The sequence below is a fragment of the Agelaius tricolor genome, unplaced genomic scaffold (genome assembly GCF_023055355.1).
Source record: "Agelaius tricolor isolate 1412-34295 unplaced genomic scaffold, bAgeTri1.0.p SCAF_23, whole genome shotgun sequence".
Lineage (NCBI taxonomy): Eukaryota > Metazoa > Chordata > Aves > Passeriformes > Icteridae > Agelaius > Agelaius tricolor.
Window position 1 is genome coordinate 2,572,717 of NW_027269283.1, and position 15,416 is coordinate 2,588,132.

The following is a 15,416-nucleotide window of genomic DNA, read 5'->3' on the forward strand; positions in this document are numbered from 1 at the left end:
CACATCTGGCCATCACTTTGATTCATCAGTTTTGTGTTGGCTCGTTGTTTTTCGGGGTTTTTGGCTGGGTTTGGTGAGGGGTCTCTCCCGTTGCATGCTGACCCCATGTCCCTTCCCCTTCACCGTCTGGGTGCCATCCTCCAGGAAGCAGCAGGGTGCCACTGACAAAAGGGGGAATTCTTAACCATTAATGACAGGTAGTTAACCAAAACGACAGGTCATTACAATAACAAAGAGTTAAAACTCCACCCTGGTAGCAACTGGCCCAACCTGCGAACTCTGCAACTTTTTTTAAAAAATGGGCAGCTATTCTACTCATAACAGGCCAGCTCTCCACCTGAGCCCCTCCTCCAGCAGCTTTTCCCTCTTTTCTCCTCCCCTGGCAATGACCAGCAGCTGTTTCAGGGTGTCATTTGTGGGCCTTGTTGAAGAACAGACAGACGACTGTTCTACTAATTAAAGTTGAAAAGAGGGTTTATTTATTGCAGCTCTGGACACATGCAGAGGCATTTCCAAAGGCATGTGCAAGGAGTCACAGGCTCCTGCTCCCTGTTTTTCCAAAAAGGTTTGATGTCACTGTTTAATAAGAGATGATACAGCGTCATCAGAAGGCAAAATGGCATAAACATGTGTCTTTGCTCAGAACCACTTCTACACTGATCAATACAGGTGGAGCTGATTGGTCATTTAATCAATACATTTCACCTGAGTGGCTAATTTACAAGACGCCCATTTATAAACAATCTTATGAGAATAACAAGAAAACAGATATTAGGAAAACAACACCTGCAGGTTGTTTTTAATAATTGGTTATCATTGTTTATCTCCAGCTCCCTAAAGTCTCCCAGGCCAGTTCTGGAAAAACTTAACTACTTTTCTCACTCTCTGACCAGGTTATCACATCCACAGTTTTACATATTCAAATGGTTTCCAGGACACCTAATACACAATCATTAACTCTCTGGCTTTGTATTATAATTAGCTGAATGTCCCTTAGGGCTGCACAATTGTCATCTTTAATTGGGTTGGTGGGTTCTGAAACGGTCAGTGGGTTCTTTGAAGAGGAAGTAAGACCTCTTCCTCTTCCTCATGGTAAACCCTTCACCTGTGTCAAGTTGGCAGGGCTTCTTGGCTTGCTGGTCACAGTCCAAACCTCCTCTCACTCTTAGAAGCCAGTGGTATTTATGGCTCCTGCACTCTTAAAATACTTCATGTATCACCTGTCATTCCTAACTTTGTTTCAGTTATCCCCACCTGGTATCAATTCATTTCCTTGTTAAGCTCTAATCACAATGTATGATCTTTGCTAACTACATTTCTAACTTAACCCCTTGATTCATTTAAGCTTTTAATTAAAATATATAGTTTTCACTGTCTTAGTTGCATTCCTAGCTCAGCCCCTTGACTCATCCCCAGGAAACAAATGTTTTTCTTCCCTAAAGTGGCAGATCTGGAGCCAAGCTGGCATGAGTTGGAGATGATAGGAGTAGGTCAGAGAGGGCCTTTCAAATGTAGAAGCCCCCAGAGTGGTCTGTGCTCTGCTGGATGCTCATAGCAGAGCTGGGGAAGTGGTGAATATCTGGGACAGCCATTCCACCCCTCAGACCTCACGTGGCAGAATGGACAATGCCCACACGAAGACAGGGAATTTTAAAGCAACTTTGCTTCTCTGTGCCCCCACGTGCTGCAGCTCAGCTTTGTGCCAGTATTAAAGGCTTTACCTGGTCTAGTGGAAAGTGTCCCTGCCCACAGCAGGGCAGTTGGAACTACACCATCTTTAAGGTCCATCCAACACAGACCATTCCATCATTTTATGGTTTTATGGTCTGAAATATTTGTCTGGCTGAGTCTGGCTGACAGCCCTTGGGCACCTTGGCTTCCTGAAAACCCAGGAGTTGGGTGAGAATCTCAGATTAAAAACTTCCAGCTAGCAAAATTCCAGTGGCTTCCAGCTGGCAAATAAAAGGAGTTAAATGACTTCAAATTCTACAAAACCAGAGTTTGGCTTTGTAGCAGCAGCTATGTCTGCAGGGCTCAGGGCATGTGAGAGCTAAAGATGTGGCTTGAGCACAAGACTAGAGAGCAGAACTGGCTGTCCCAAAATCTCACCCCTAATCCATTCCATGCACAGGGAATTGCCTCTAGTTCCCACTCTGTGTCTTGAGAAAGAGAGAGAAAATACATCCCACAACTACTTTAAAAAAGAAAATCAATTAAATCTTTTCTAAGCAGTTTTGGATTGGGTGTGTGTTTTGTTTTGTTGGATTTTTTTTTTTTTTTTTTTTTTTTTTTTAGCAAGCAGTGAGTCAGGTTTATAATCAAGTAAAGCTAAGCCTGAGGAGTTGGCAGAAAATATTTCATTTACAGCTGAGGGCCTGAGTTTGCTGCTTTGGTACCATGGTATGGGGCTGGCCCTGGAAGGTGTTTGAACCTGACTCATTGTCACCAAGAAAGCAAGGAGAGATTTTTCATCCTTCCCATTTTAATGAATAAATGCCATTTCCTTTATGTTATTTATCTGCTTTTGAATTTTAATGACTTGCTTTAAGTGGTAATTACCAAATTCTCCCCACTGATGCCTGGCTGGATAATATCACTGTTCGATATTTATGAAGTGCCAGGATCCTCTAAATATAGAACTGTTAAAACTATTTGTTAAAATTCTGAAAAGCTGAGAGATAAAGGGAGAGGAAATGCCACTTATTCATTAAAATTCTGCAAATGAAAAATATCTTCTCACTATTCAGCAGTTGATTAATCTGGTCCATTAATTTATGGTCATTCATATCTCCTTGCTTTCGGCTCTGGTGGAGTTTTCAGTGCAGCTGAACTTTCCCTGGTTTGAGCAGAGTTCTGCTTCCTTCAGAGTAATGTGGAGACTTCTCCTCTCTCCATCCTTCACACCCAAGCAGCTTGGATGATTTCCCAGAGGGGAAGGAGGACACGATGACAACAGAGTTTTGCAGGAGATGGCTCAATTCTCACAAGCAGTGGGGAGCTCTGGACTGAAGGGTTCCAGCAGCCTCGAGCTCCTTTCTCTGAGATTTACAGTCCATAGCTTCAAATCACCCTCCTCAGGATCCAAACTCCTCTGGATTCCAAAGGGGAAAAAGGTGTTTGAGGTGAAGGACTGAGCTCCTTTCTCTGAGATTTACAATCCATAGCTTCAAATCACCCTCCTCAGCATCCAAACTCCTCTGGATTCCAAAGGGGAAAGAAGTGTTTGAGGTGAAAGACTGAGCTCCTTTCATCATGCCCACTGGGGCAAATTCATGCATGCCTTCTAGAGAGCCCCAGGGAAGGAAATTTCTGGAATTGTGTCTGTTTGCAACCCAGAGGCTGCTCTCCCCTGTGTGATGAGAGGTGTGCAGGTGACCTGACCTGTAAAATTATAATGATTATTTTTGCAATATTTTGTTGATGTTCAATAACACAAAGCTTTTGTTTCTGCTTCCCTTTCAAGAAATACTATTTCCCCCTCATTCTCTTCAGTCCTACAACAGAAAAATGAATCTGCAGGGACCAGGAGCAGCTCCCAGGAGGAGACAGCAGTGTGTGTGCTGCTGTTATTCTCTCCTCCACAGAGCCCTGCCTCTCCAGAGCCCCTTGGTCACACAGATCCTGCTGTTTTTTTCTCTTCCAGTGCTGGGGCCGGGAGGACAGGGTGCTTTATTGCCATTGACATCATGCTGGACATGGCAGAGAACGAGGGCGTGGTGGATATATTCAACTGCGTGCGAGAGCTGCGCTCCCAAAGGGTCAATTTGGTGCAGACAGAGGTGGGTGCCAGCAGCTCTCCCTGCTCCAGGTGCTGCTTTCCTGTCAGCTTCTCTGCCCAGCAATCCATGAAGCCAGCACTGGCTCGCTCTGTGCCTTGATTATGCAGAACTTTTGGTGGCCAAACATGCCCAGATTTGCACTGAATCAATTCACTGGCAGCTACTTGGGGCCTCCAAGACAGGAGGGCAAACCTTGGAGTTGAGGTCTGTGCATTGCTGATTAATTTTATCCTCATTGTAGGAAAAAAAGAGCTCCTGAAGCCTCTCATGACTCATTCATAGGAGCACTGCAGGCCCCAGTAGTACCTAGTGTGTATCAATTACAAGCTAAGCAAACAGAACATCTTTGGTTCAAGCTTTGGGTGCTGATTAAGCAAGGTGCTCCATCACACAGTGTCTGGCAGCTGCACAGACTCCTGTGGAACTGCTACCCTGTTGCACAGGTTTTATGGGTGTCCCTTAACCCCTTCCCTTCCTGAGGGACAGGACAACATCCTGGAACAGAGAGGGGCTGTTAACTTTGTTGGACTTCCCATATTTAATTTAGGGAAAGAGTTTTACCCAAAATACCCAGAACGCAGAAAAAACCTGTTAGTTCTATACAGTTGTGCCAGAGAAGGTTAAATTGTATATTAGGAAAAGTCTCTTCATTGAAAGGGTTGTCCAGCCCTGGCACAGGTGCCCAGGGCAGTGGTGGAGTCACCATCCCTGTGATGATCTAACAGACAGGCAGATGTGGCACTAGGGGACGTGTTTGGGTGAATTTGGCAGTGCTGGGCTGGACTCAGTGATTTCAGAGATCTTTTCCAGCCTACACAATTCTGTGATTCTCTGGTGTTGGTGGAGGAGACCATTGCTTTGTGGACACAGAGGCTTTACACCCTGATCTCCTCCTCAGCCCACCCCATTTTGTCCCAACGTTCCTGAGTGTGCCTATTCCCCATTTTCCTTGTAAATCCGAAATGAACACGTGAGAGCTCACATTCAGTGATGGATGAAATATGCTCACAAAGCTGTCACACAGCACACTGTGTAATTTGTCTCCACGTGAAACAGAGCCAAATATGCATATTGGGCATGACTTAAGAAAAAACGAAGAGTGATATTTCATGATCTGTATTAAAATGTGCTTTTAATATCTCCTCCCCTGTGCAGGAGCAGTATGTGTTTGTCCATGATGCCATTTTGGAGGCATGTCTCTGTGGCAACACGGCCATTCCAGTCTGTGAGTTCAGATCCATATATTACAACATCAGCAGACTGGATCCACAGACCAATTCCAGCCAGATAAAAGATGAGTTTCAGGTAATTTCATGTGTTTCAGTCACTGCAGTTGGTGCATTGAAGGTGTTTAATCAATTTCTGTGTGGTTTTTTTGTGATTTCCAGCAGAGCAAACAAGGGGGACACTGAGCCAAGGTCTGATTTCAGTTGATTTTTGTTGTTGTACTACTGGGTCAGGCAGAAATTTGTTTTTGAGCATGGACTATTCAGCCTTCAGCAAGGAAAAAATTGTCCCCATCACTCCAGCAGAGCAAGGGTACTAATTTTCACACATAATGTTGTACTTATTTTAATGAGTATTGTGTTGTTCATTTCCTTCCATAATTTATACAGAAACATTTATGCCTCAAGGTGCCTTATTATCCATTCTTGTGGCTCATATGGTGCTTCCAAGCTTTGACAATCAACTTGTTGACAACTTTCCACACAGGAGAGAGAGGGAGCTCAGTGAGCATTATTTTGGCTATTGCTAATTTTCAATTAAATGTGAATGAATCCCTCAGTTCACTGCAGATGTTTTGCCAGGTACCTGGTGATGAGACCCAAAATAATGGACAGCAAAACTCACAAGTGCTCCATTAGTGCTCTTTGCCCAGGGCAAGCAACAAAATAGGGGCCCCTCCTTTGTTTCCTGTCCCTGTTGCTTATCCCACCCTGGTAAATGGGCTTGGGACACTCCAGCCATGGGCCCTGTGCAGTTGTTCCTCTCACAAAGTGGAGAATTCACCCAGAATTCTGAACACTGAGCTAAGTTTTGCAGTCTTATTCCCCATGAATCTGTAATTCTTCCCTGTGAGGGTGGGCAGGCCCTGGCACAGGGTGCCCAGAGCAGCTGGGGCTGGCCCTGCATCCCTGGCAGTGCCCAAGGCCAGGCTGGACAGGGCTGGGAGCAGCCTGGGACAGTGGAAGGTGTCCCTGCCATGGCAGGGATAGAATGGATGGGCTTTAAAATCTCTTCCAAACCAAAACATTCTGTGGATCTATAATTTTGAGCCAACATCATTGTAGGGAAAAAACAAGACTATGGGGAATTTGGAGCAAGGTGTGTTTGATAGTAAAGAAAGAGACATCTACTGTTTGTTGAGGCCACTCATAGTCAGAGTAAAAAGATGGAGATTTGCTTTAATTGCTTTTCCTCTCCCAGGAAAGTCTCTTTTGCAGCAAGAAGTTGTCTTTTGGGATCCCCAGCCTGAGTCAGAGGCCTCTTTTCCTCCCTCTCTATGTAAAGGGAGAATGTGTGTTTTTTATCTGAAGCCTTACAGGAAATCATCAGGGTTGGTACAGTGAGATAAAGAATGTGGATCCCAACTGATGGCAGCTCAATTTAAAAAAGATCTGGTTCTATCAAGTGATAGCAGGCCTGTAAAAGTGTTTCTGGTTTGACATGAAGGAGCTAGAGCCGAACTTCATCAAATGCTGTTTAAAAAAAACACTATTAAAAACCCAGCCACCGCTTGCTGGGTGTATTTTGTCATGATATGAGACAGGATTTGTCACCTCTGTGCTTGTTCTTTTGAGCTGCCAGGGGCTGGCAGCTCCTGTGGGAAGGAACTGCTCCACTGTGCTTTGCATAAGAGGTTCAGTGTCTGTCTTGTTGTAGAATCTATTTTTACAAGATTTTGGCTCAGAGCGTTCCTCAGCCCTGATTGTCTGGATTTAATGCAAAAGCTGGTATCTCTGCTGCAATCTTTAGCAACCAGTTGATATAACTATAGATCTGTGCTTGCAGTTTGTGGTATTTAGGTCCCCCTGGCCCTGAGGTAAGGCTGGATGTATTTCTCATGCTCTACATGTTGTCTGGACACACAAAGCTCACTCTGGAGAGTTTTTGTAATTTGAATCAGTACAGGAACAAGGGAGAGAGGGGAGCAGCATAAAATAGGCAGGAGTAAATCACTAGCAAGTCACCTGCCTGATTATCTGCACTGTCAGAGATCTGAGATTTCGTGTTGTTTCCCCAGCCAGACTCCCTGCTTTCCATCTGCAGGCAAGGTAGAACCTGAATAATTTAGAGCAACTATATTATTTCAAGTTTTTAACTTTGACACATTCTTTTATCTTGGATTGTTTGACCTTCCTCTTTTCTTCATTCATAACCTCTCTGTGGCAGAAGTCCAGCTCTTCATAAGGTTTTTTTTGATTTGTTTTATTGGCCCCTAAATATTTTGTATTCTTCTGGCTACAGGGAGTTCACTGTTGGACTCCATGGGCTTTGCTCAGGAAGGGGAGATGCAAAAATGGAAATACAATGGCATCAGACAGCCATTGATCTACCACCGCTTAAGCACTGGTGCTAAGATGCATTCACTTTGATTTCTGAGTTTTGATCCTTGCTGACCAACCTGGACTGGTTTGTCAGGAGTCCCCCACGATGGGGAACACAAAAGTAAAATAGATTTAAAGAAACACAGTCTGTCAAGCTGTGGAAAAGGCAGATAGCAGTCAAAGACTGACAGCAAGGCCCCAGAGATTAGGTATGACTTTGTAAGTGAAGCATCCTATGTGTCACTTCAAAAGGAAACTAGCAATCTAAGTAATACATAAAACAAATAGACTTTTCTGTTAAAAAAACCTCAAAATGACATTTTATCTTAGGTTTTTATAAGATAAGCCAGTAGTTTGAGGAATCACCAGAGGCTCTGAACAGTCTCACCTGCTGGGTGGTCAATGCTCAGGGTACACCTGCACAGGACCTGCCTGAAGAGGGGAAGGATTTGTGCTTCCACCCTAAGGATGGTAGAAACAGGAGGAGGTTTCACTCCATCACCAGCTCAGAGTTGCATCTTATACCTGTGACACCCATTTCCAATCTCTAGGAAAGAGCAGGAATGTTATCTAGCTGCTCTGTGGGTTTAGAGCTGGAAATGTTTGGGAGGTTTAGAATGCTTTCAGTTTTTTCCAGAGCTAACAACGTTTGGGAGAGTTCCTCAGGACATTCTGCAAAACACAACATGTTACAACAGCCACAAGCTTCTTCCTTTTTATCTCTAGGATGCCAAATGTTCTGAAGCTGAGTAACACAGGTGCAAAGGAGAGCCCTTTATTGCAAAAACCAGGCCTTTTTAAGCAGTTACCCTGTAAGCAGTTACATCCCATTAAAGCACAACAAATGTAATTCAACCAACCACCATAAACCACCATGTGAGTACATGATGGTTCTATAACTTGTTTTTCTACCTCTAATTCAGCTGAGTCGCTTTCCCACAGCCCTTTTCTGCTTAGCTGAAGTAGCAGGCCTGGGCCACGAATTTAAAAGGTTGACAAGGCCCTTATTTTAGAAGTTTTTTACCTATAGGCAACAGTCAAAGCTCTGCTGCTCTGAGTCCCTTTAAAACAAACATATTGTGCATATGGCAGCAACTGACACAACCAGAGCACACAGCCTCAAGCTGCACCAAGGGAAATAAAGGTTGGATATTAGGAAAAAGTTTTTCATAGAAAGAGTGATAAAGTCCTGGGGAGGTGGTGGAGTCCCCATCCCTGGGTGTGTTTAACAAAGCCTGGATGTTCTCAGGGCTTTTGCTGCTCACAGTGACCCCGAGATGTGTTAGAAAATCTCTTTTCCCAGCCCAGCTGTTGGAGAAGGAGTCAGAGCTCTTCAGTTCTCGTTCTCAAGGTTGTTTATTGTTTCTTATCTATAAAATTCTTTCTCCTGCCCTGTTGAGGTCCATTCAGCAGGTCAGACAGAGGCACTCTGGTGTTATCTTTTTATACTAAAAACTATGTGTACATTATTTACCATAACTTCCCAATACCTATCACCTATGTTAGACAGTGAGCTTCTACTCTAAACCAATCTAAAAGTGCCAACATCACAGCAGAAGATGGAGGTGAAGAAGGAGAAAAGCTAGACACACCAAGATTCCTCCATCTTGCCCCGAGCCCCCATTCTAAAAACCCCAAAAAATCTATTTTTCACCCTGTGATAAATTCACTATCATTTTACTTAAACTCTTTTGACTTGTAATTCTTCATATAAAGGTTGGTAATTGTTTTTCCATGGGTCAAGATCAAGGGCACAGGGGTCTTGGGCTCTGTGCCAGGGTGTCTGAGCCCCCTGGGCAGGGGCTCGAATCCTCCAGGGCAGCCAGAGGAATTTCCTGGTTTCCAACAGGATGTGGCACTGGGTGCCAGGGTTTACTTGTGGTGTTGAGGCTGGGTTGGACTCGATGATCTTGAAGGTCTCTTCCAACCTGGTCATTCTGTGACTCTTGGAAGTGAGCTGCAAGGCAGTCAGCCTGTTTGTACCCTTGTTTGCCCTCTCCCTGCCCAGACCCTGAACATCGTGACGCCGCGGGTGCGGCCGGAGGACTGCAGCATCGGGCTGCTGCCGCGCAACCACGACAAGAACCGCTGCATGGACGTGCTGCCCCTGGACCGCTGCCTGCCCTTCCTCATCTCCGTGGATGGCGAGTCCAGCAACTACATCAATGCTGCACTCATGGATGTAAGCACTGCTCTGGCACACCCAGCATGGCCTGCCGTGGGTTTATTCCCTCTCATGATGCTTTTCTGGTCTCGGGGTTTCTGCTGCTCACAGTGACCCCCAGATGTGTCACAAAGTCTCTTTTCCCAGCCCAGCAGTTGAAGAAGGAGTCAGAGCTCTTCAGTTCTCGTTCTCAAGGTTGTTTATTGTTTCTTAGCTATAAAATTCTTTCTCCTGCCCTGCTGAGGTCTGCTCAGCAGGTCAGACAGAGGCACTCTGGTGTTATCTTTTTATACTAAAAACTACATGTACATTATTTACCAGAACTTCCCAATACCTATCACCTATGTTAGACAGTGAGCTTCTACTCTAAACCAATCCAAAAGTGCCAACATCACAGCAGAAGATGGAGGCCAAGAAGAAGGAGAAAGACTGGACATGCCCAGATTTCTCCATCTTGCCTCTTGAACCCCCATTCTAAAAACACCAAAAAAATCTATTTTTCATCCCGTGACAGACTAACTATTACTCTACTTAGAATTTAGTGGCTTGCAGATCCTCATATAAGGTTGGTAATTTTTTTCCATGGGTCATAATCAAAATCGAGAGAGGTGTCTTGGGCTCTGTGCCAGGGTCTCTGAGCCCCCTGGCAGGGGTTCTGGCAATCCAGGACAGCCAGAGGGATGTCCTGAGTTCCAGCATTCTGGGAGAATGGATCTAAAGAAAAAAAACTTATTCAGCTGTAATTTCTGAGTCTGGTATCTCCAAATCAGGCAAAGTGCCTGAATTTTTTCTTTGTCACCAAAATATGTCCTCCAGAATATGGTTATCTCAGAGAAGTGGTCACAGCACCACCCTGACAGAGTTCAAGAGGCTTTCAGACAATACTTTTGGGCACTTTTGGGGATTGTGCTGTGCAGGGCCAGGAGTTGGGCTCCATGATCCTTGAGGGTCCATTCCAACCCAGCATATTCTCTTGCATGCTGTTATTCTGTGATCACACACCCTAGTGCTGCACCACATTGGTAGAGAATTTTTGCAAAGGCATTCCTCATTGTGCAGTCTGAGGCTGGATCACAGAAAGGTAGATACACAGAAAAGTGGGGGGACAGCTCTTCCCATACATTGGTTTTGTATCCACTGGGAAGAGAAATGTTTGCCAGTTCAGCTGTTTGACAAGGATAATTTGCTGTGTGGAGCAAGTGATTGATATGATCTTATGCAGTTAAGAATGTGGGAGTGCAGGGATCAAATGTGCAAAATATTTTCAGGCTAAAGGATGTGAGTTGAGCTGATGTGACTCTGTCCAAAGGCGTTTTCCCTCGCTTTGTTTATAGCCTGGAATCTCACAGCACGGGTCATTTATGGAGGATGAATTATGTTGATGGCTTCTTTTTGCTGTGCTGCCTTTGGACACAGATGTCTTTAAAGCCACTAATTATTGCAGTTGGAGTATGTGTAAATATGATCCAGGGTGAAATGCCATCCTTTTTTCCCTGGCAGCAGCAGGGTCTCTGTTTTTTAATTTTGTCTGTTCTTCAATCTTTGGGAAACAGTGATACTCTTGCATTTAAGATATTCAGTCAAATGGTCACAGAATTTATTTTAGATTTTTTTCAGCAAGATTGTGATGTTTTCATTGCAAACATGCCTAAGGAAACTTGTTTTTTTTTTTTAAGTGTGTTTAGTGGTTTTGCACATCTGCAGAAGCACAATCCAGTCTTTGGTTTCTTAGGGATTGGGAATGTGTGTACATTTCAGCCCTTATTACCTTAAATCACTTTGCAAATATTTGGATCCTTCCCCACAAAATTCCAGTGGATTAATTTTTGTTTAGTGCAAAGCAATTTTTCACCTGTCATTGAAATTCAGCCACTGTGATGTTCTCTGGCTCTCCTTTATCTTTCCATAAAGGATTCAGGAACTTTTGGAGACAAAAATAATCACAGGGGAGCAGCCAGAATCCTACATTTTCATAGCTATTCTTGCTGAGGTGTAAAGTCTTGTACTGAGCAGGGACTTTTAGAGGACAACCTCCATCCATCCCATATTGCCCTGAAAGGAGCAAAACTGTCCCTGACCCTCCCCTAAAACAATTGAACATAATCTTTAAAAAAAGAGACTTAAGTCACATCATGAGTCAAGTCGTGAAGAAGGGATGATAGATTTGTGTTTAATCCATGGGGCTTGGAGAAAAACATGAATTTATGTGTCCCTAACATCATCATTGCCCCATAATCCCACACATGTTCTCTTGCATGAGTAACTCACACCTCTGTGTCACCTTCCCTCTGAAACAGGACAGTGAACCTGGTTCCTCACCTGTAGCAAGGAGCTGGGCAGGGTTGCTGTTTCTCCTAGAGGCAAACCCCACAAGCACAGATGACCTTCAGCCAAAAGTTTAGCTAGATTTTCACTGGCACACCATGAAAAAACCATAGCAGGACCATTCTGGTGTTTAATTAAGAGATAAACCTCAGTATGTTATTTGCCACTCTGCTGCCACCCCTGATCTTGTATTTCACAACTTTTTGACCCATTCTGGTGTTTCTAGATGTGGAATGCAGAGTGGGGAAAAAGACAAAAGTCCGTTCTAGATGAAAATTTCCCAAGAAATCATTTTGTTTTCCTCCTCTGTACATCACTTCCCATCACCCTCCTCACATGTGCACACTCAGAAACCCCTTTTTCCCAGCATGGCCTGCCCAGCATTTCCACCCACATCTGCCTCACATGGAGGAGAAAAGGCAAACCCCCACAATGGGCAGCTTCATACTTCAGGATTTTATTATTTCTTCACTTAAAATCCAAAATTTTATTCCACTGGAGGGTTTCTTTGTGCTATTTTGTTGGGGGTTTTTTTTGTACTCCAGAATTAGTGTGCCTTTTGATTCAAGTTTGCTTCACAGATGTACAGCACAAAGGACTGTGCAGTTTCCAGGCTCATTTAAGCCTTGCCTGCCGTGGTTGGGAAGCGATAAAGTTTTCAGCTTGTTGCCTTTCATCCCAAACATTCATTAACTCAGCCCTGCAGAGGTTGGGAGCACAGCTCCACCCCCTCGTGCTTAGGGAGACTGAGGTGAGAGGGCCTTTTGGAGGTGAAAGACTAAAAGCAGAAATTAAATGCCAATGTCACAGGCTCTGAATGCTGCCCACAAAGGATGGCTGGGATCCAAACGTGCCACCTCTGTCACACTGCACCCCCAGGCAGCCCCAGCAGACAGGGCTAATCCCTTCTGGAGCTCCTCGAGGCCACTGCAGCACAGAGGAGAACATTTGCTTCCAGCTGTTTTCCTTCCAATTATTAATATTCCTGATAGTCGTAGTAGTAGTAGTAATAGTAGAATTAGCATTATTTGCTGAGTCTCAAAATATAAATAATTGATTTGGGTAATCTCTGCTCTTGTGACACTTCTTTAATGAAATGTCTTTATTGGGAGCAAAAGAATCCCATTACGAGGCGTTCATTCATTGTGGGGCGATAACAAGGAGCAGGAGATGTGATTTGTATAATCTGGTTAAATGGCTCACACTGCCTCCCCACAGCCTCCCGGGCATAATATTCCTTTGAATAAAAGTTGATTGATTTTTTTTTTTATTTTTTTTAACTAATCTTACTCTTTTGTTAGAGCCACAAGCAGCCTGCTGCCTTCATTGTCACCCAGCACCCCTTGCCCAACACCATCACAGACTTCTGGAGGCTGGTGTTTGATTACAACTGCTCCTCCGTGGTGATGCTCAACGAGATGGATGCAGCTCAGGTGAGTGGCTCTTCATTCCTGGCTCTTCATTCACTCCCTTCTCAAATCCAGGTTTGCAGGGAGTCCCCGTTGCCATTTTATTGGGTTGGGTGCCCTCCCACCCCAGTAAATAAATGAGGGGGAGCTGGAAAGTTATAGGTGATGTTTTGGGGTTTTAATGGAGAATAAGTCCATTTGCTTGGCTCTTTGTAAGCTAATTCTTATTGTAATTAACAGGGATCCTAGAAGGGTTTGGTTGTGAAGGGACCTTAAAGACCACGATATTTCAACCCCCTGCCATGGCAGGGTCACCTTCCACTATCCCAGGTTGCTCCAAACCCCATCCAACCTGGCCTTGGACACTGCCAGGGGTGGGGCACCCACAGCTTCTCTGGGAACCTGTACCAGGGCCTCACCATCCTCACAGGGAGGAATTTCTTCCTGATATCCCATCTAATCTGCTTAATGCTATTCCCCTTTTTCCTATCACTCCGCACCCTTCTGGAAAGTCCTCCTCCAGCCTTCCTGTAAGCCCCTTTTATGTACTGGAAAGCTGCTATAAAGTCTCCCCATTTATTATATAAATACTTTGATATAAAATTATGTAAAATATAGTTCAAAGTATCAAAACATACTTTATATATTACAGAATTACTTTGTGTTTGCAGGCCAAAATTTCCCTCCCAAACCCACTTTCTCCCCTTTCATATTTTTGTCTCTGTTTGGTTCAGGAAAATGCTCCCTACCACAGCCCCAGGGTGCTTCATGTTTGCCTTTTTCACATGGCATTTCCAGAAGAATAAAACCAAGAGAGCTGAAATAATTTGAAGGATCTTTCCCCTGAGATTTCCAGTATGGTTCTGTAATACTGAGAAATGTGCTTTGCACAGTTTGAGGATAATGTAGTCCTTTTATCTCTTTTGCTTTTCGTTTTTAATTCCATATTGGGTTTTGGCTAGTGGACACAGCATTATTTTCAGCATCTGAGCTTGCCAGGGAGGAGGTTTTGCCATTCCTCCTGCCCTGGTGTCTCCAGCCACCTTGCTGATGAGTGGCAGAGGAGGAGAACAGCTTTCAAAAAGGTGCAATCATGCAATTTGTGTGGAGAGTACATTTGGCATGGTTAATTCACCCATTACAGCCCTTGTTCAATGAGAGGAACCCTCAACAGTTGATACTTCATGGATTCATTTTTCATTTGTCTCTTCCATTTATCTTACCACACTTGCAGGCAGTGAATTGTTGGTCTCTTTTGTGGATGGTGCTGGAGAAGCCAATCACCCCAGTCCTTAAGGGGGTGTCCCATCAGGGGGAGCTCAGTGGGATTCCATCCCAGCCCCAGTGACAGCTCTGTTCAGCCTGGGCTCTCCTGTGCCCTGCAGGGTCCCACCACTCTGTGAGGAGCCAGAGGTTCTCTGTATCTTCTGTTTTCCTCTTCCATCTCCTTGATTCTGCATCTTGGCATTGAATCCAGAGACAAATGTCACCTTTTTTTTCCTGACACTTCAAAGCACAACCCATCTTTTTCTGGAAATGACACACCTTCTCACACTCACTTCTGGGAAAACACAAACCTTTCAGCCCCAGCCAGCGTTATTCTTGTGACTATCTTTCACAAAGCTTCGATTTTTTTTTTTTTCCTAGCAAAGTTTTGCTGCTATGATGTGGTCTGTAGGCACAGAAGAGGGGATTTGGCAGTGCATGAAGTCACTTTGACAGTTTCTGTAGCACGGTGTCACCTCCCTCCAAAGTGCAGCCAATGCCAGAACACCCAGGTGGCACTGGAAGTTAAGGAGGATTTGAAAGTTTGTATTTTATGAGCTACCAGGACACTGTGAGACAGTTTGATATCACAGAATCATTTGGGGTGGAAAAGACCTCTAAGCTGATTGAATCCAACTGTTACCTCAGCACTGCCAAGGCCACCACTTACCCATGTCCCCAAGTGCCACATCTACATGTCTTTTAAATCTCTCCAGGGATGGTGATTCCACCACTGCTCTGGACAGCTGTTCCATTGCTTGACCACCCTTTCAGTGAAGAAATTTTCCCTAATAGCCAATCTCAGCTTCCCCTGGCACAGTTTGAAGCTGTTTCCTCTCATCCTGTCCCTTGTTCCTTGGGAAGAGAGCCCACACTCGGGGATTTGTGCAGAGTGAGAGGGTTTCCCCCCTGAGCCTCCTTTTCT

At 44.5% G+C, this 15,416-nt stretch overlaps 1 protein-coding gene across 9 annotated transcripts in view; it reads left to right on the plus strand.

Moving 5' to 3' along the window:
• The window catches only part of PTPRT (protein tyrosine phosphatase receptor type T), a 487,791-nt gene that overhangs the window by 459,096 nt on the left and 13,279 nt on the right, over positions 1-15,416 (plus strand). For all 9 annotated transcript variants that reach the window (XM_071446915.1, XM_071446913.1, XM_071446918.1 and 6 more), the window contains 4 exons: positions 3,644-3,779; positions 4,935-5,084; positions 9,336-9,509; positions 13,118-13,249. In XM_071446915.1, coding sequence (XP_071303016.1) covers positions 3,644-3,779; positions 4,935-5,084; positions 9,336-9,509; positions 13,118-13,249 — 592 coding nt within the window. The remainder of the gene's footprint in view (positions 1-3,643; positions 3,780-4,934; positions 5,085-9,335; positions 9,510-13,117; positions 13,250-15,416) is intronic.